At 37.1% G+C, this 21630-nt stretch overlaps 1 protein-coding gene across 8 annotated transcripts in view; it reads left to right on the top strand.

Moving 5' to 3' along the window:
• DMD (dystrophin) overlaps window positions 1-21630 on the top strand; it is a 1967742-nt gene that overhangs the window by 659118 nt on the left and 1286994 nt on the right. For all 8 annotated transcript variants that reach the window (XM_075200299.1, XM_075200300.1, XM_075200296.1 and 5 more), the window contains 2 exons: window positions 8783-8971; window positions 9894-10075. In XM_075200299.1, coding sequence (XP_075056400.1) covers window positions 8783-8971; window positions 9894-10075 — 371 coding nt within the window. The remainder of the gene's footprint in view (window positions 1-8782; window positions 8972-9893; window positions 10076-21630) is intronic.

The following is a 21630-nucleotide window of genomic DNA, read 5'->3' as shown; positions in this document are numbered from 1 at the left end:
CATCTCTCAGTGCTGTCGGACTAAAGTCTGTCCATACCATTCACTAGAGTTCTATGGAACCTGTTTCACAGATCACTATTGCAACACTATGGATGGGTGCACTAAATCTTGTTTATCCTTTTTTAAGAAGTTGTCCTAGTGTAGACTGCCCTAAGCTGAATTGTCTGTTGATCAGTTTTTTTCTGATCATAGAGTAAGCAGTCTTCGTACTAATGTGTACCCTTTTATGATTTTGTATCAATTTAAACATAATTAAAAAAAACTATTTATTTTTTTAGAATAAAGTTGTGCTATTGCTTTTACAATTATGTAAATATAGAACTTTCATTAACAATATGCTTCATATTTGTCCATTCACTAACAGAATTTTATTTGTTTGAATAAGAAAAGCCTGATGCTGAGCAAATTTGTACCGTGGAAAAACCATGTTGCACTGCAGGGAGGCAAATTTAAAATATGGACAGATGTAGAATATTTACATTATATATATATATATATATATATATATATATATATATATATATATATATATATATATATCAACTCCAAATTTCAGTGTAAAAATAAAAGCCGGGCAGTATTTCTATGCCATATGCAAAAGCAGCCAGTATTTTCCCTGTACACAAATAATAAATTATTTAATTTGCACCCCCTGCATTGCAGCATGGTTTGTCCAGGAGCAAATTTACTTTTTTTTGCTTTGCTCCTAACTCAGGTTCAGGCCCCCTAATATCCAATATACTTGAGGTTTCTAAATTTTAACAGATTTATTTTTAAAATGTTTGGCTTCAAAATTTCAATTAATACACACGAGAGTATTATTATTATTATTGTATATTTGTAAGGCGGCACAGTGTTCTGCAGCGCCGTACAGTAGGTAGAACAAAACATACAAAAAACAGGAACATACATAAAACAAGGGCTGACAAAAAATACAGACATGAAAAGAATGGGGAGGGAGGACCCTGCTCATTAGAGAGCTTACTTTGTGAGTGGTAGAGGGCACAGCTGAAACAAGTGGAGCGAGTGTGGCTTAAAGTAGAGATTGGGACAGTTGTGAGCGTGTATTTGTGTGAATAGTATTATCAGGGATAAGGTAAGCTTTAAAAAAGAGATGGGTAGAGATCAATATGCAATAACAATGATTCATTGCGTAATGACTTACCTTACCTTCCAATCTATTGGAATAGATGATACATGCTAATGCTACAAGATATGTCATCACTGGAAGCTCTGTACTTTAAGGGAGGAGAAAGCACCACCATGCTGGCCATACAACAGCTTGAGTGATTTTGAATGTGGAGAGCATACACTTCTAAAACCACTTTCTGTTCCACCTCCAAGAGCAGTAAATATTGATTTTAGAGATGGCTAAAAATGTAGCCAGACAATATATATCCATTATTACTGCAAATTTGAACTAGATATGTGATGTGTTGGCTTACACTGGCAAGTAGGCAAGTTGGTGGGGCAGAGGATGTGCCAGTCCATGCCAAGGGAGATAAAGTATTACAAAATAAGAAAAATTCTAAATAGAAAACAGGTCATATAGAGACAATGATAAAATGAATGGCATTAATAAATTGGTGCAATACCTCAAATTTCTAGATCTCTTCCAAGCTTAGATACCACACCAATTTGGATTTCTTGCCAAATATCTGCTCATACTCACAGACAAGCCTACAGAATGGGCCTCCTGAGGCAAGATACTGATGCTGAACTTAACTGATTAGATTCATCTCAAGAATTTAAATATTAAGATACGATTAAATAGGAGGTCCAAAGAGAGCCAACTTTTAAAGACTGCTCGCAAATAGTGTCACAAAATGTTTTAAAGTGGGCTCTCTGCTTTTAAAGCTGAATGTTAAATTCATGCCTGCTCATCTGGTGACGCAGAACGCATTTACAACTGAAGGAGTCCAACCATTTATGTGTCCAGGAGCCACAACAGAGGCACAACTGGCATCAAGATTATTTATTCTCCTAGAAGTCTTAGACAGACCATGAAAGAAGGCATGGGGAAGGCAAAATGAGCCAAGTGTGACATGGCAGAGAAACAAGCACAACCTTGAACTATCAGGCTACAACTTGATCTATTGCCTACAAGGACTTTTGCAGGAACATTTTCTATTCAGAATACCACTATGGATAACTATCTGCAAACCACAGTTTCTAAGAGCCACCACATGATGGTAACACTGGGTCTATGATAGGTAGTATGAAATTAGGTCTGAGAGGCAGGAATGGAAATCCTCTTTTATTTTTCCAAAAATATGCGAATAGATAATTGGCACAGTTCTTGTAACTTTCTTTTAGCACTGAAATGGGGTGGGCTTCTCTGCCTGAAAGTTATGCTTTATATTTAAGTATGTCAGATGTGCACAGGCACCATTAGGACGAAAGGACAAATATTACAGAGAGTTCAAAATATTGCAACCCCACAGATGTCACCATTTTGGTCCGAGCACTGCTGTAAAAATGGCGGCATTTGTGCAATATGATAAAACAGAATTTGCACTGTATTTTTGCACTTTTATAAATAAGCTTTACTGAAGATTCTAGTTCTTTAGGTAACTGAACCTATATCTTAAAATTACATGTGCCTAGCCATTTGCACTCCTGGCTCAGTACTTTATTACATTTTTGACAGATGAATCGATTGTACACATTTCTCAGGCAATGTGTCTCAAAAGACACAGGTGCCTCAGCACGGACTGATGGATTTAAATGGATATCATTCTGTGCATCATCTATATTCCACTTGATTTCCCTCAATGTAGCTCTCTGATTAGTCTTCTGTAACTGTGTTTGGTTAGTTTATTGTGGTTTCTGTATGACTGAGTGGGCAATTCTGTAATGCAAAATGTCTTGGTTGGGTCCCTGAAGGGCAGCAAGGATGCAATTTGAGGCACTGGTATGCTGACTGCTTATCATATTGACTGCATTGTCTGAATAGATGTTTCTGGGAGTCCCAGTTTCCCTTTTCGAGGATTGGAGTAGCTGGACTAAAGTCCATAAATAACACATCTGGATACAGCATGTGCCACCTCCAAGAGTCCCAGATAAATAAGATTGTGTGGCAGAACTTCAAATTATGTAAAGCTCAATAATTATTAGACCTTGACCTTCATATCTCATGATGCTCAGCCAAAGAGACATATCTATAATGGAGTTTGGCATTGGGCCTCCACTATAAAGGGTGTCTCCACAACCAAATGTGCTTAGACTATAGGTCCTAACAATAAATAATGTGTGATAAATAGATTTTTTTTTTAAATCTGATAAGGCTTTGGAAAACAACGCTAGTTAAAATTGTAGAAAAAAACCTTGAACTTTGTCCTGGCTTTTATCAAAGCATTAACTGTTTTCTCAAAGTATAATTGCTGCATAGTGTACTATGTACTTATAGAATGAACTCTGTTATATTGCACCAAGCATTAACACTTCTGAATGCTGCAAAGCAGTCCTGAAAATGCTGTAAAGCAAAGTGAACACTTGCTTAGAAAATATGTGTACTGGTCCATTTTCTTGCAGTATTTGTTTTAGGATCATCAACTTTAATGAGTGTTCATTAGGCTTTAAGACTATGCATTAAGGCCCTGATGCTGAGTTGGATTTACACCCACAAAACACTTGCATCTGCTTGCGTGTGAAGCCAGGTGAGGGGAGTGACAGTGTAACATAAGCTGATTACAGTAAGGGCGTGCTCATGCAAATGCAGCTGACGCAGACCAGCGTGGAGACGTAGATCCGCTGTCAGGAGCCACATCTTTTGCACCAACTAGAGAGCAGGTAGTTCTGATTGGCTGATTGCAAATTCATCTCTGAAGTTGATAGGTGATTTCTTCCTTGGTTATGCATATTTTAAAAATATTTTTTTTGCTACTTTCATTTATATGTTTTTCACTATCAATGTCTATGTGGGTGTAAGCTGATGTAAACCTGATGTAAACCTGGTGAATTTGCACCTGAAGTAGAAGTGAATGCATCTTGAGCTATAAGCAAAAATACCCTATTTTCAGGAGTTGATTGTTTGAGCATAACTTACACTAAACAACCCAACATCAGTCAAATAAAATGACTGTGTGTATTAAGCTGTATATATATTATATTTTTAACTACATCTTAATCCAGGTTCACCTTGAGTTATATCCAGTATAACTTGTTTTTTTTAATTTCAGCCCTGCCACAACCAAGATTAACACATATTGCACTTTTTAATTGCAACATGCTTTGCCACCCAATGAAAAAATCCAATATAATGTACTTTCCCCTTCACTGATAACATAACTTATTGACATTTAGATTGGGTAAGGAGACATAGGATGAGCCTAGCAAACATCTACATGAGTGCACCACAAGTATTCTTTGTAACAAAAGGCAGATCATTACAAAAATGTATGCTTATGCTTTCAATGGTACTATGTATGCATATAAGGGATATAAGGGATATTTACTAAAAGCAATGACTTATATGGTACAGAACATCTATGTACTGTATGTGCACTATTTGCCTATCCTACTTTTATTGGTCCACACAAACATATGTGCATGCAAACACTGGTCTGTCATCATCATGGTTTTTAAAGTGGGTCTCCAATGAATAAGTGTTGGACACATGAAACACATACCACTAAGCATAGCTTAGTGTATTGGGCATGTTTACAAGAGCATTCTTCCTATTATATTGCTTGATTCACTCTCCTTCACCTTACATATAGGTAATGACACTGTTGCAGCTGGCAGCCTTTATTTTAACTATTTTAATGAATGGTTTTAGATACTTAACATTTGTAATTGCATAGGGCAAAGTACTGAAATTAAATGACAAAATGCGAGGTAGCATATGGTCTGGTCATGTTGTGAAACTTAACAGCCCTGTGTAGTCATGTAAAATCAGGAAACCCTCCATGAATGTGCAATCTCCACACCCGTCAGCCTTGTCAAATATTTCTTTATGCATAATGTCATTTTTACAGGTATTATACGTACTGTCTGAAGCACATCACTGTACCATCATTCAATGTAAAATGTACTTCTCTGCTATGCACCACATACATTCCTGTGCATTTTTATAGAAATGATTGCATATTTCTCGAAAACCTAGAACTGCCCATTCCCGGTACTTTGAAGTAATTGTCTTCAAACTGCAATTATATTAAAGACAAAACCTGATGGACTTTGTCTTTAATAGAAGTGTCGATTTAAAAAATGACTTCAAAGCACTGGGAGTCGGAGGTTCTACGGAACCACTGCATAGTAAATATACTCCTAAATGTTTTACTCCCATTAGTTAATGCATACTACAGGAGATTATTAATGCAATGCACTCTGTTTAATGTGAAAAACTATCGCTGCGATTAAACAAATGCAATTCATATATTGCTGCAGAGCCCTCCTGGTGTTAATTTCTATGTGACTGAGCTGTAGCAATTTCAATTGTGTTTCCCCACCTCCTTAACCAAATTATTAAATTATTATATGGCTCTCATCATGTTGTAAAGAAGGGGCTGATTTTGCAGATACACAGAACAACATGACAAAATATAGAATGTTCCTACCTCCTGCCACAACAATTATAAATGTTCTATGAAGTGTGTCTGATTTCTTTTAGAAACTCTTAGCTTTGTCCTGGGAAGCGTAACTTCTGTAATGGGAATTAGGTTTTGATAGCTGATATGTGGCTTAATTAAAAGTCAAGCAAAGCATAACCAAGGTCTTTACATTAGAAAGAGACCTAGGGTTCTTAATTAGAAAGTGCTTGTCTTTACAAAAATAATCATTTAAAACCAAAACGTGGATTTATGTACTGTGAACACTTCAATTTTTAACTGCTAAGCTGGCATAATAACTAGTTTAGTTTCATTTCACCACTCAATTATCTGCTAACATACTGTACCTGTCCTACATCCTATGTCCTATACATTGGATGTAATGTACTTAGCATAGACATGCGCACAGGGCGTGCCGGATCTGCCAGTTACACACTTGGCACAGACTGCATAATCAGTTCCTCTCTAGAGCAGCATGACAGCCAGGGTGAGTGATGGGGTGGGGGGGGGCACTATAATGATGAGGGGTTAATGGTAATCATAGGAGGGGTTCATGAAGAATAGTGGACAGGAAATTAGGTTAATGGAGAATGCTAATGATGAAGTGAATAATGAAGGAGGCTTAATAATGGAGAATAAGGGGTTATTCCTGAATAATGGAGGATGATGGGTAAATGATTGTTTGATGGATGAATAAATTATTTCCATTAAAAAAAATCCTTTGGTGGACACATCTAAGTATCATAGAAACATAGAATTTGATGGCAGATAAGAATTACTTGTCCCATCTAGTCTGCTTATTTTTTAACCTATAAACCTATGGTAACCTCCAACCCTATTTAATCCTTATTTTCTTTTAAGAGTATTCTTGTCCTTCCCAAGCATGTTTAAAGTGCTCTACTGTATTAGCCCCTACCAACTTTGATGGGAGGCTATTCCACTTATCCACTACCCTTTCTGTGAAGTAGTTTTTCTTCAAATTTCCTCTGAACCTACTTCCCTCCAGTTTCAGTGTTAGTCCTCCTGTTCTAATATTTCTCTTCATTCGAAGAATGTTTAGAATATTTCCCTCCTGTAACTTGTTAAAAACCCTTTATGTATTTGTAAGCTTCTATCATGCCCTCTTTCATCCCGTTCCCTTCTCTGCTCCTAACTATACATATTAAAATATTTTAGTCCATCTGGGTAAGTTTTCTGCTGTAGACCATGTAATATTTTAGTTGTCCTTCTTTGTATAGACTCTAATGTATTTATATCCTTCTGGAGATATGGCTCATAGAACTGAACATAGTATTCTAGATGAGGCAGTACCAATGACCTATACAGTGGCATTATTAGTTATTTTTTCTGCTAATGATTCCTCTCCCTATGTAACCAAGCATCAGGCATTCCTTTGTCATTGCTTTGTTACATTACTTACCTGCCTTAAAGTAACCCGGAATAGGGACTGCAATATCCTATTTTTAGCCTTTGGGCTTTTGATACCCAAGTGCATGATGTTGCATTTGATGGCATTAAACTGTAATTGCCACTTTCTTGACCATTCCTCTAGTCTATTTAGATCATCAATCATTTGTTTTACCCCTCCTGGTGTGTCTATCCTGTTGCATATCTTAGTGTCATCTGCAAAAATGGCATACTATCCCTTTAATACCACTGGTCCAATTGCAGATCACTAGGGTATTCCACTAGTAACCTTTCCACTAGTAACCTTTCCACTGGTAACCTTTCCCTCCTGTGAATGCACTCCATTTACTACAACTCTATTTTCTATCAGTTAACCAAAATCTTATCCATTCAAAGTCCCTGGCCCCCAGCCCAGCCTGCCCCTGGTGGACAACTTGATGAGATTTTACTTTCAATAATACTATGTTATGCCCCATTCTTCTTAGATGTGGGAAAACTAAACATATTTAAGATGCATTGTAATATTGTACTTTCAGTGGTACGGGGGGGTGGTAAGGGGTGATAAAAAAAAAACAGCTCCCAGTTTGTTCCTCTTCTTTTATTTTATAATATTCCTTATACATGATGTAATTAGATATTTCTACTGACTAAGAGTGACTTACTACACTGAACAGATCAATAAGTATTTATCAGGTGGTAGTGGGAACAAGACAATGTTCTAGAACCTCGAGAGAGAGGTTACTCTAATAATATACACTTTTACTACAAAAAGTAAAGCGGAAAAAAGCAAACCTGTAAGATCTAGATTGGTTCAAGTTAATAATTTCTTGCATCACAACTTCTAAATTTCAATGGACATGGATGTCATGCCAAAGCTGAGTTTTGTTCACCAGAACATATATACAAACCATAACATCCGTGTGCAATATTCCTTACAGATATTCAAGGTAACAGAGCACACATGAACCTTGAAATATTGGACCCCTGTGCAAAACCTACTGCACTTATTTGTACATTGCAAAATGTTAATAGATGATAATGGAAACTACATGTGTTACTGTTTTATAGCCATTCCTTACAACAGTTGTGTGCATGTATTCCCTATTTTACAAACAAACATTAACATGTGCAACTGTGGGTGGGTTCCAAGAATCTGTGGTGTCCCCTGTTTGATAGATATGCAGTGCAAACTGTTAGGATAGGAACCACATCTTTTGGGGTCCCAGAACAATGGAACACTGGCATTTGGGACAACAGCTAAAAAGATTGAGCACCACTGGCTTAAGGAAAGAATGCACTTGTATTCATACTTCTTTAATAAACTGTTCACTTCATGGCAGCATTCAATGCTACACCCTTTATACTCTTCTCTTGCAAGCTCTGATGCTGAATCTCACATTTATCAGTTATTACAGCTTTTGAAATAACTTCAAATAAAGCATGGCTTTAAACAAATCTGTGTTTATCAAACACAACAGATCATTTTGCCTGTCTTTCAGGTTCTTAATTCAAATCCATTACAGCAATCACATCCACATAAATCCATCTGGAAAAAAGATAATGTAGCACAGACCAAAAACATCTTCTCTTATTTTCTTTATTTGGCAAAGCTGAATAGTTTAGAAAGTCCAGCAAACCTGTTTATTATTAAACTGCTCTCATTTTGCACAGAGGCAAACATTTATTATCTTGGTTGAAAAAAGTATTTTATAGTGTTTATAGTACAAAGTTATAGTTAATAAGTAAATATTATAAATATGCTATCTCATTTTAAAAATTGGAAAACTGTAGTGATTAATTTTTCTTCATTATCTTTTCTACAGCCAATCGAAGGATTGGATGATAGATCATTTCGCAAATCAGTGACTGAGTCAAGACCAGATCTAGAAAGTTATCAGTCTTCATTGGAGAAAGTTCTGTCTTGGCTTCTTTCAACTGAGGATATTTTACAATGTCAAGGGGCAATTTCTGACAATGTTGAAGAAGTAAAAGAACAGTTTCATACTCATGAGGTAAGTTAGCAGTGTGGGGAATTTCTTCAAAACAATGCTTTAATAAAGGTTTTCAAAAGTAGGTATATGTTAAAAAGATTTCCACATTATGTAATGTATTAAGTATATAATGAATCTATGGTATGTAAACTATTTTTCAAACAGAAAAACTAACCCCACTGCACTTTCAGACAGCCTTTATTATGTAATATATGGAGCACAGTATACACGCTAGCAGAAGTACTGTAATAGAATTTTATTTAATACAAATGCTTAGAAATTTACTAAATCAATATATTTAAAAGAAAACTTCATATTAATTGAAGTATGTGTCAACCTTCTGCTTTCCTGAGCTTCACTGACATATATACCTTAAAGAATTGGCTTTTACCAATATGATACTAGTCTGTCACTGATAAACTATTGGAATCCAGGCTACAGTCAAGAACTGGGAGAAGTGTGAAAGATATTCAAGATATGACAAAACATGGCTAAAGGTAATCTTATCCTAACAAACTCCAATCATGAAAGCAAGCAAGACTATGTGTTCCATCTGCAGCAATGACACAGACATAGAAATATAGTTAATTGGTGAATAATGTAGCAAAAGTATAAATCCCATATCCCACTTAGTAAAAAATAATAATAAAAAAAATTCTATCAATGTTTTATGATAATAGTACCTTAATTTACTAAGCTGGGACATGCTTCCAGCATGCTGTAAGAGAGAGAATTACAATTTTCTTTTTAACTGCTCTTAAGAAAAGAATGTTTCTGAAACTATTGTAAATGTACAACAGATTCAGCATTCTCTTATCTCCTACTTTATACTTTTAGCACCTACATTAGGTTGGAAATCAGCTTTATTTCCTGGCACATAATTATTCCGATATAAAATTTAACTATTCTCCACTACTGCTGTAAAAGTTTTCTTCGTTTTCAGGGCTTTATGATGGAATTAACATCTCATCAGGGAAATGTTGGAGAAGTTTTGCAAGCTGGAAGTCAACTATTAGCAGTCGGGAAACTTTCAGATGATGAAGAGAATGAAATCCAGGAACAGATGAATCTCCTCAATTCCCGTTGGGAAAGTCTCAGGTTGGAGAGTATGGAAAGGCAAAGCAAGTGAGTTATAGTTTGTTTTCACTCCATAATTGTGTTTCTTTCTTTGCTTGGTATATAAAGATAGTTCTCATATTCTTGAAAAATGTTATAAAGGTTTCTGGATAAAAATGTTTATTGCAGCATTCATCTGGATTGTACCATGCAAATAGAAGGCCATTGTCTTTTGTAAAATGTGTCAAATAACAGCATTCAGATCAAATATATGCACATCATCTGCAAATAGGATAACATGTTGGTGCAACTTGTTAGCTTGGGCGTTCTAGGGTAGGCAGGCAGTATTGTCACAAATGTAAAGACAATGAGGCCACCAGGTATACTTCACAGATTTCATAGAGCATATCAGTTGTTCTGTGACAGATACGGAGCATTTTCCGCGCACAAGCATTCATCATTTATATGAAGTGGACACCTCTGTACCCAACCACTGCCCCCTGAGAAAACCTGATAAAGCATTAGGCAAGGACAGCCTGCAGTAAAGATTTATTTACTGTATAGTTCAGTATTTTAGCTAAAATGATTTATTTGACAGCTTCTCTTTAAATGTAATTTTTTTGTGAAACATCCAGATTTTTGCTTACAGACTTTTCTAACTATCTACCAGTGGTTGTTTTAGGATGACTTTCAGAAACTTTGTATGAATTTACCATGTAGTTACTTAAACCTAATTGGAACATTTGAGCAACTCATGGTTCATCAAGTTATGTAACTCAACTATCCTAAACACAAGGGAAACAAACTACTTGGTGACCAACATTTAGCCATTTATCTACGTCCTGCTAACCGGCTCTTTATTCTAACTGGGCTACAGCAAGTGCAGATATGCAGCATGCTCTCACTGGGACAAAGCTGACAGGCGGCCTCTGATTCCAATTCTTTGACCAGGAATCACTAGATTGTGTTCCCCAGTAAGGAAGTAATGCTTCCAAATTGGTGTTGCTGTGGAATGGACACAATACCGGCTCATCCTCCAAGAGGTATTGCCAATATTAGGGGTGAGAGGGACCAGGTATATGTTGATCCCCTGTATCTGTCCTGCATTGTACTGGGTCTCATTGTGGCTGGGAACGTGGAACTCTTCCCACTACTCCAGTGAGGTTAGTCTGATAGCGAATTAGAATGAATGAGCTTCATTCTGATTAACTACCAAACTGTTCCTATACTACAGAGTAGCTGGAGGGGAATGCGTTACTATAATAGTAAGGGTGAGCATGTGTTGCAGGGTGGAGAGTGAGATGCGTGTGTTACTACTGTGGTGAGGGGGCTACATGTGTTGAAGAGGAGGGACATGGATAGCTGCCTATTTGATGCAACCAAACCCACTACATAGGTGTACCATGGTGGTCCACTGCTACTATGCAGCCATGCCCACACTTCTGTACCCATGGGGGCTTTTTAGAAATGTTGAGAGGTATGGTGTAACAGAGGTATGGCGTAACAGAGGTATGGCGTAACAGAGGTATGGCGTAACAGAGGTATGGCGTAACAGAGGTATGGCGTAACAGAGGTATGGCGTAACAGAGGTATGGCATATCTGTAAAACGGTACTTTCTCTTCCTTTAGCAATTATATGTATTTTCAGACAAATTATTTGTTTGTGTCCCCTTCAGATGAGTTCTATTTCCCAATGTGACCTTTGGAACAAAGGAAATATGCATTCCTGTATTAAAATAGTTAGAGAAACAACTATGGATATCTGTTATTTTTCCCTATTTTTGTCTGCTTTCCCTAATTAAAGCTTTAAAGAAATATATTTGTTACAATTTAATACCAAAAGGAAATCCTATCTATTTCATAGGAAAAAAACAATATATGTCTTGTTTGTGTGGACTATGTTACTCCCTTTATAACTGATGCATCCTTAAAAGTGAAATTTAGTCTGGTCATGAAAGGGTGAAAAACCTGAGACGGGGAATTAGTGGTACTATACTGAATAAAATGGATGCTCTAGAGGGTAAATGACAATGTGGTGGGTAATCTGCGCTTCCTGGGTGAGATCATGTAAATGCTGCCACTGAGTGAATATAGGGGAGGAGGGTAACTCCAACTCTGTCAATGGAATAAATATCACTATTAGAACACGCTAACCCAGTAATCTTATGTCATTGATCTATTCTGATTTCTTTTGTTTTGTTTTTGATATTGCATCTGAAGCTGCACCATCTTGTCAAGTTTATTAATACCAATTATTCATCACTGTGTCCTCGTATATATTTCTTAAACCTTTCTTATTGTTACTCGTACACTGATACTTATAATATAGACATCTTGCATCTTTAGTCATCACTGTTTTATTTACTCTAAAGGATAATTCTACCCTTTAATGAAATGTTTTACAAAATAGCTCTTTGCTCATCGTACCTCCTCTGGGTGCCCATTCACTGTGTCAAGATTTGTGGAAAGGCCGTAGCACACTTTTTGGCTTACATGTCATTATAGTTATTTTGAAGTGTTCTAGTCAGGAAGTGGTCTGCGGCTACCATTATCTTCAGAGAGGCAATGAGGTTGACTCTTACGCAGAGAGAGGCATGACCCCACCCAGTACAAGACCCAAGGCCCTCCCTGGAACCTAACGTGAGTATGGGAGACACGCAATGCAGCCATAATGATTAAAGTTAAAATTCATCTACTTAGCCCATTGCCTGCCAAGGCTAAGCGGATGTAAGTGTGCCGACTACATGAGAAAAGCAGTTAAGGCATTAAAACCGTTGATAACATATAACAGAAAAAAAAGATTAGGTCTGGTTATAAGCAGAGAAACAACTGTCATCTCAGTCTAGTTAATTCCTAACACCATGGCACTGTATCACAAAGCATTTTCTTTTTGTATTTCGGAGTATTAAATCTATCCTCTCAACTGGAAATTTGCTAAAGAGTGGCAGCTTATAGCTCCTTTATTTTGGAAAATTAGGCTCCGTTAAACATAAAAGAGCAATTGCATGTTAAGCCATCATTTCTTGTTATTTTCTACTGCAAGCAAAGGATTCATTATGAAAACTAACTGCAGTTTGTATTACAAAAAGTGTAACATAAAAAAAAAATCGTCACTGAAACGAAGATAACTGAAGTGGAGCTTATATTTTAAAATGGCAAATTAAATTGTTCATGATTAACATATTGTTCTGTTTAGAGTGAATTTTTTAATTTCTGCTGAATTCTTGGTCTAAACATTACAATTAAAAACACCATATACTTTATCAGGTCAGTAAATAGTAGAAAAGCAGTCGTTATCTCCATAGGCCCTCGCAATCCTGGAGAAAACCTGGGTTATTTTCACACTTTGCTTTACATGAGCTTGGATGTGCTATTGTAATATTCAAGCCATGTTCACAGTTGCTAGGATGTGAAACCTAGGGATCAGGTAGCCAGCTTAAGCTGGGTACACACTACAGGTTTTTCGTCCAATAATTGGACAAATCAGCCGACATCCGACTGTTTGATCAGATATCGTGTAGTGTGTATACTTACACAATAATCTAAAGTCGCCCCAAAGTGCCGATCATCGTGCCGTTTGGTTGTTCGTACTGTTTAATTTTTGCTGACCAATCACATTCCAATCCTACAGTGTGTATGAATTCACCCGACTATCGGCCAATAATGTATCTCAGAGTGACAGGTCTCAGTCTGCCTGCTGCTGATCTTGTCATGATCCACGGTCTCTGTCAACTGTCTGCGGCTGTTTTTCTTTAGAGAAGAGACTGATATGGATGGTACGGGCTGCTCCCCCCTCTCTCACCCTGCACATGTAGTCTTAACCCTCTGTGTGCTGGCTGGAACGGATAAGATTAGTGCAACATGACAAGATTAGAGCAGCGTCCATCCGTTCCTGGGGTTAAACTTCAGCTGCCGGAGATAAAGCTGTCACACAGAATTTACGGCCTGTTTACAGTTCGGCACTTAACACAGTGCTGTGTCAAGACAGGCTGCCCAATACAATTGCCGGGCTCCGCTGAACATCTCTCAATGAATTGAGACCTGAGCTGTCACTTGCCTTTTATGGACTACCTTGCAGCCAATAATTTTGACAGACGAAGAGCAGAGATCTGATGAAAATCGTGTATAGTGTGTACACGTCAATCGGTATGCTGATCGGGATTTTTTTAATTTATTCTGTCATTGGTATATCGTTAATCATTTACTTCAATGTAGTGTGTACCCAGCTTTAGCAATGGCAGCCCTACACAGTAATAACACCACTAAAAGTGTAAGAAGATACAGACTTTTTACCAGCAGGGGGCTGTGCGGTGATTAAAAATTCACTTTGTAATACCAAGAGGTATTACATCATACTGTCACATTATTTTTTTAAACTGGACAGTTCTGATTTCAGCAGTAATTTTTTTAAGTGTAATGAGGGCAAGGCCACAATTGTGGGCAACATTTTTGAATTTTTAGCATGACCTTGGTTTGTCAGATTCATGGCTTCAAGTGTCAAAATTTAATTTTTTTCTTGCCATTTTGTGAGGCATGGTACATTGTATTTCAAAGTGTTAATATTGAAAAAATCTTTGTTACACATTATGCTATATTCTATAATGTAAATGAAATTGCATCAGCACGATCCAAACACAGAACTACAGAGAATCAAATAACTTGTACTTTTTGCTTACAAAATCTAATGGCCTGTTACTCATAGCTGCTTACTCTCCCAGACATTCCGGGAGACTTCCGAATTTCTCTGAGTTCTCCCGGACTCATGGGAGAGCAGGGCAACCTCTCTCCCGGGAGAGAAGTGGGTTGGAGCGGGGCTTAGTGATGCGATTCATAGTGAATCGAATCATCATGGCCCGTTACCTGCTATGATAGGCTGAAAAGTTTCATTGAGGGGGCGGGACCTTATGGCGTGATTCATGTGGCCACGGCAGCAAAATCTCCTCTCCTGGAGGGAAGATCTCAGAAGTTGACAAGTATGCTTGTATCAAGTTTCAAGATTACAATCATGAAATACAAGCACAAAGAAAGAATGATACACTCACAAACTATGTATAAGAAAAAGATTTAATAATTAATATGACAATTAAAATACTTAGCTTCGACAGGTTGTTAGACACACACGTAATTCCCCGGATTTTCAGCATGGAGACCCCACATTCAAGTTGAATTATGCATCCTAGAATACTTTGATGGAGGAGATCTGGCACAGCCTTCCTGACTCACCAGCGGGGTCTAAAGAAGGTCTGAACTATGCCATCTTATATTATCCTTTCCCTTACACTATAGTGAATGCTGATGCAATATGGACAGTTGATGACAGTATCATTCTGAGTAAAACAGCTAAGTTTGCACACTGAGCAATTATATCCATATCTTGCTTAACAACAAACATTACAACAAATACTTAAGAATACGCAAATACTCTCTGTCTGTTGTAAAACCAACATCACCTTAAGTTGGTAAATACCCATTGTCTGAGCTGAGTTGAAGGACATTGTCCACTATACTAGGTTTAGGGAAAACATGGCCATAAAAGACAAGTAAATAATGTGATGAAACATCACAGACTTATCTGTTCATAAAGAGACACATAGAAATCAATGATAGACTCCATCTTGCTTCATAATTAAAGGAAAATAATACCATACTGCTACATATGCTGTTACTTGATTAAACCATGCAATAAAGGACACCAGCATATAGTGCATAGTGTTATTATTTAAAAGGAATAACTTAATTGGCTTGGGATTTGCTACAATACATTGTGAAGCCTATAAAATAAGCCAAATAACAATAAAAGTAGACTATGGATCATTACACAAATTTACGTTTAAAAGGTAGAATTTATAGTTAAAAATAAATTATAACTTTTTTGCTGCATGCATATTATTAAATAAGATCACCATTATCTACAGCTTTTAAAATCAGTTCATGTGTAATAAAATACTATTTGGACAAATTAATCTTTTTATGTTCCAGCCCATAAGCAAAAACAATTCACTGCAGTTAATTGAATCACCCTAAATAATAAGTTAATTAATAGATATGATGGACATTTCATGTGTCATGTTTATTAACCTTTGGATTTAACTGTGCACGTCTTGTTACAATGATTTATTCAACTTTTACTGTGAATTGACTATTAGACCAAGTGTTTTCACCTTGTTAGTTTCCAGTCATTGTGACAAAAGGTGCAATTAGCTTTAATTGGCAGCCGATTTCACATGAAAATTCATTTCTATTATTTCAATGTGCCTTGGCTTTTCTTCCCTAATAAAAGTGAACATTGTTCCTTTATAAAGTTGTGTTCAAGAAAATACTATATTTGTTGCAATCCTTTTATAGTTAGAATATTATCTATTTAAATGCTAAATATCAACACAGTTTGTGCTAACCTGTATTATAATGAACAATTATTTCTAAAATAATTTTTAGAAAAGTTTTTAAAATAGTCTTTAGTGTTAGCAGAGTTGTTAAAAAAATGCCTAACATTTTTAATTTTAAGATACAGGCCGTACAGATCTCCAATGTTTGACAGAATTTGTGTCTAAGATATGAAAACATTCTTATATAACACTTATTCCAATCTCCCATTCAAATAAAATAAAACACAGATGGAATTAATATATATATATATATATATATATATATATATATATATATATATATATATATATATATGCTGTGACTTCAACTTCATGATGTTATAGAAGGGCTAAACTATCTTAAAGTCAACTCAGATTTTTGTATGTACCATAAATATTTTCTGCCAATGTTAAATATACATCTATAGTAAATATTCCTTGTGGAATATATTGCATTCTTACTCATGTTATTCAAAAGGTGCCAGATAAAACTAGGATGTAAAGAAAAAGTAAATTGCACCCAGTCTTGTTGTTGGAAAATGTTAAATGATGTGTCAGTACCGGCTTACGGATGCCATGTGCTCTACAATTGTAAATACAGTTACAGTTGTTCTATCCGTGACATGTAGTTTATGGCTCTCGAGAAGTTGCGATACATTTCTATACAACTAATCTTTACCAATTTCTTTTCTTATAGTCTGCCATTCATACACACAGATAGCAGTTATCAGGGATTGTACAGCAGTTTTGTTATAGCAGTATTTGCAGTTTAAAGTGTATTCTATAGCAAATAATAGAAACTCTATAATAAAGGAAACCTATAACTCAAAAATAGTACATTCAGATTTATATAACAAAGTATATTTATGTTCTGTCCACTTCTAATAATAGACTATTAAAGGTCAATTCAGAATTTTGCTTACAGATGCTTAGGTTAAATATTGACTCAGTTAAGCTGGCCACACTCTGCAATCTCAGTAGTAATACAGATTAACTAGTCCAGTATTGAAGTGTGGGTCACCTCAAAAATAGATGGATAACAATGCGATCAATGGTATCATTTTTGAACATTCAGAAGTGTTAACCACTTAGCCACCGTGGAGCCCGTACCTTTATCTCTCGATAAAGGTTTAATGGCACTACAGTCATAGCCAAAAGTTTTGAAAATGACACAAGTATTGGTTTTCCCAAAGTTTGCTGCTTCAGTGTTTTTAAACTTTTTTGTCAGATGTTGCTATGGTATACTGAGGTAAAATTACAAGCATTTTATAAGTGTCAAAGGCTTTTATTGATAATTACATTAAGTTTATGCAAACAGTTAATATTTGCAGTGTGGACCCTTGTTTTTGAAGACCTCTGTAATTTGTCCTGGCATGCTGTCAATCAACTTCTGGACCACACACTGACTGATGGCCGCCCATTCTTGCCTAATCAATGCTTGGAGTTTGTCAGAATTTGTGGGTTTTTGTTTGTCCACCCGCTTCTTGAGGATTGACCACAAGTTCTCAATGGGATTATGGTCTGGGGAGTGTCTTGGCTATGGACCCAAAATTTTGATGTTTTGATCCCCAAGCTACTTAGTTATCACTTTTTGCCTCATGGAAAGGGATCCATCATGATGGAAAAGGTTTTGTTCGTCACCAAACTGTTCTTGGATGGTAGGGACAAGTTGATCTTGGAGGATGTTTTGGTACCATTTTTTATTCATGACTGTGTTCAAAATTGTTACTGAGTCCACTCCCTTGGTTGAGAAGCATCCCCACACATGAATGATCTCAAGATGCTTTACTGTTGGCATGACACAGGACTGATGGTAGCGCTCACCTTTCCTTCTCCGGACAAGCGTTTTTCCAGATGCCACAAACAATCTGAAATGGGATTCATCTGAGAAAATGACTTTACCCCAGTCCTCAGCAGTCCAATCCCTGTACCTTTGAAGACGATCAGTCTATCCCTGATGTTTTTCCTGGAAAGAACTTGAAGTGGCTTCTTTGCTGGCCTTCTTTACACCCGGTCATCCTCCAAAAGTCTTGGCCTTACTGTGCATGCAGATGTACTCACACCTACCTGCTGCCATTTCTGAGCAAGCTCTGCACTGGTGGTGCCCCGATCCCACAGCTGAATCAACTTTAGGAGACGGTCCTGGTGCTTGCTGGGCGTTCTTGGGTGCCCTGAAGCATTCTTCACAACTATTTAATCTCTCTCCCTGAAGTTCCTGATGATCCAATAAATGGTTGATTTAGGTGCAATTTTACTAGCAGAAATATACTTGCCTGGGAAGTCCTTTTTGTGCAAAGCAATGATGACTGTATTTGTTTCCTTGCAGCTAGCCATGGTTAACAGAGGAAGAACAATGATTTAAAGCTTCCAATCTGGTATTCTAACTCAATCAGCATGACAGAGTGATCTCCAGCCTTGTCCTCGTCAACACTCTCACCTGTGTTAACGAGAAAACCACTGACCTGATGTCAGCTGGTCCTTTTATGGCAGGGCTGAAATGCAATGGAAATGTTGTTTTTGGGATACAGTTCATTGTCATGGCAAACAGGGACTTTGAAATTAATTGCAATTCATCTGATCACTCTTCATGATTTTCTGGAGTATATGCAAATTGCCATCATAAAAACTGAGGCAGCAGACTTTGTGAAAAATAATATTTGTGTCATTCTCAAAACTTTTGGCCATGACTGTATATGCTCTCTGCGGATCTAATGGTCCATATCAGCTGATGCCTGAGAGCAGCTATGAAGTAATGGTATTCAGATAGTGATGGTGGTCCTAAAATAGAGGCCCCCAGGTCTTTACATTTCAGTGGTAGGCTATGATTAGTGGGGCTGTGGGTCCTGGGTGGAGTTCTCATTCAAATATAGGATTTATTATATTCAGTAAAGGCTATGGAGCTTCTACAAAAATATACTGTAATATTTGTAGACAGGTTTTCATATTGTATTGCTTTGCATTCTAGATGCTATATTTAGCCCACACCCCCTGCAGTGGATGTATTCTATAACTGAATGAGCCCTAAGATGACTCAGAAAGGAATATAGATGTGTTAAAAATTTCCACTAATGAAACTTGTAATACATTTTTTGCTATTTATGAATGCATTTTTTACCATCATAAAGAACAATATGATAATGTAGTAGATATAATTGTGGTGGCAACTTGTTAATAGCCCTGTTTGATATGTCACTTTGAAAGCAACAAAATGATAGATTTCAATCTTGTTATGACAATTTAAATAAAGCAATACTCTTTTTTTTTTTTTGCAAATTTATTTATCAGATTGCCAGTGGGAAGCTGATTTATATATACTGATAATCTAATGTGCTAAGTGTTGACAAAAAATACTGCAAATATTTTTATGCTTAGCTTGTTTAAGTTTATGTACAAACACATTTTGAATTTAATTCACATAATTCCTACACCATGATTTGGATGATTGTATGATTTGCTGATCATATCTACTTGCAGCCTCCTCCCGATTCAGCAGTGACTGGCAGCTCACTACATTGGAGGCACAGTGATTGACATAGTCAGTGATGTAAGGGCAAGAGTGAAAGAATGACCCTACTCATATCTGTCTCCACCCTATAGTATTTGCAGATAAAAGTGCAGGTGACTAGGAAAGCTACTACAACTAGCTTGTGACTAGAGAGCTGAGGAAGAGGCCATAGTGCCACTACTAAAATAGTACCACTTGATACAAGGTTCTCTTCATTGTACCGACCTTGTCTACAACACTGCCTATGATGCTCCTTTGTCACCATGTTGGCAACATAGTAATTTTGTCAATGCTGGCTGTCCTGAGTTTTCAAAGCATGATACATGTCTGTGCTGAGACACAATTCCCAACTGCTGACAGTTGCAGTGCAAAAAAGCCTTTTGGACACTTTCCTACAGGTAAGGGGTCCCATTCCCCTCATGCCCTGAAGCCATAAGGCCCCTTATGGGGCAAGGGTCTTCAGGACCACCTTTGCCACAAGGATCTGGCGGTCCACTTTTACAAGGTTAGACAAAGCTCCCCCTGGAGGACTTGTTCTTCAGCTCCTCCCATAAGGAGTAAACCTCTGACAACAAGGGGATGGGTAGCCCATTAATGTCTATACTCAAACCCAACTAGTATAAAGAAATACTAAAACAAATTGAATTTGTGCAAAAAAGTGTTAAGTGTCTTAAGTGATTGTTTGTTTTATAAAATAAAAAATTGGCCATATGCCCTGACCCAGGGGTTAGTAGGGGTTAAAAAAAAATTCCGGTGCTGCCAAAACTCTAGTACCAAAAATAAAATGTGATGCAAGGACAATGAGTGCATTGTGCTAGTGTTTTACTCTGTGCAAAGGTTGAGGGACAAACCATCTCCACCCACGCATTATCAGATCACCGCCGGGTCCTGTCCCCCTAAGACACAGACACCTCGGGCTACAAACACCAACAGGCCAGGAAGACTCGCCCTTTCAGGGCATTCTAATTCCACCCCTACTAGGGCAGGTACTACACTTGATGTTGGCTAGGAGACCATGAAACAATGCTGCTGACAGACTGTTATCAATGCTACAATACTCAGCATAGAAACGAGTCTTCTGCTTAGCATGCAAATTGATTCAAAGTTAACCTCACCTAAAGAATGAAGAGAGTTTGGGAGAAAATAAATGGACCAGACTTCTAATAAAGCTGCATGATAGCTATTTGAGTTGATAAACCAAGCTCTATTCACTTAGTTTGAGTGCATGGCAGCCTGTATGTGGGGTCAATTCTGTCTGAACACTGGCCCGTGTCTCCCTCTGAAAATCAAGTGACCTGAGGGAGCATTGACTCAAATAATTTATGTGCAAGTTTGTTCTGAATTGGGGATGCTTAACATCCTAAACAGCTTTCCTCATCATTTCAATATACATTTTATACCAAATGATAATTGCAAAGTATATGTTCCCACTATAAAAAAAGGAAGGACAGTGAGATGTCTGGATGACTGAGCATCTTAGGTGATATATATATATCAGGATTGATGATAGCGTATTGTCTATGTTTGCCTTGGAGGTGCATTTTCCCATGCAAATGTCAAAAAATTATCAGAAACAATGAAAGTAAAGCAATCTAAATACATTACCTGGACACAACACCAAAATTGTTGATGCCTCAAGGACATCTGCCCATTTAGTGGAGCTGTTGCCAAATATATTTGCCCCCATGTACAATTAAAGAGGATTCACCCCCCCCCCCCACCCATTACTCAAAGATAAGAGTCAGCTCTTACTG

The sequence above is a fragment of the Mixophyes fleayi genome, chromosome 2 (assembly GCF_038048845.1).
Source record: "Mixophyes fleayi isolate aMixFle1 chromosome 2, aMixFle1.hap1, whole genome shotgun sequence".
In the NCBI taxonomy this organism is placed as follows: domain Eukaryota; kingdom Metazoa; phylum Chordata; class Amphibia; order Anura; family Limnodynastidae; genus Mixophyes; species Mixophyes fleayi.
The sequence above is the reverse complement of the archived record's forward strand: the minus strand, read 5'-3'. Positions and strand labels throughout refer to the sequence as shown.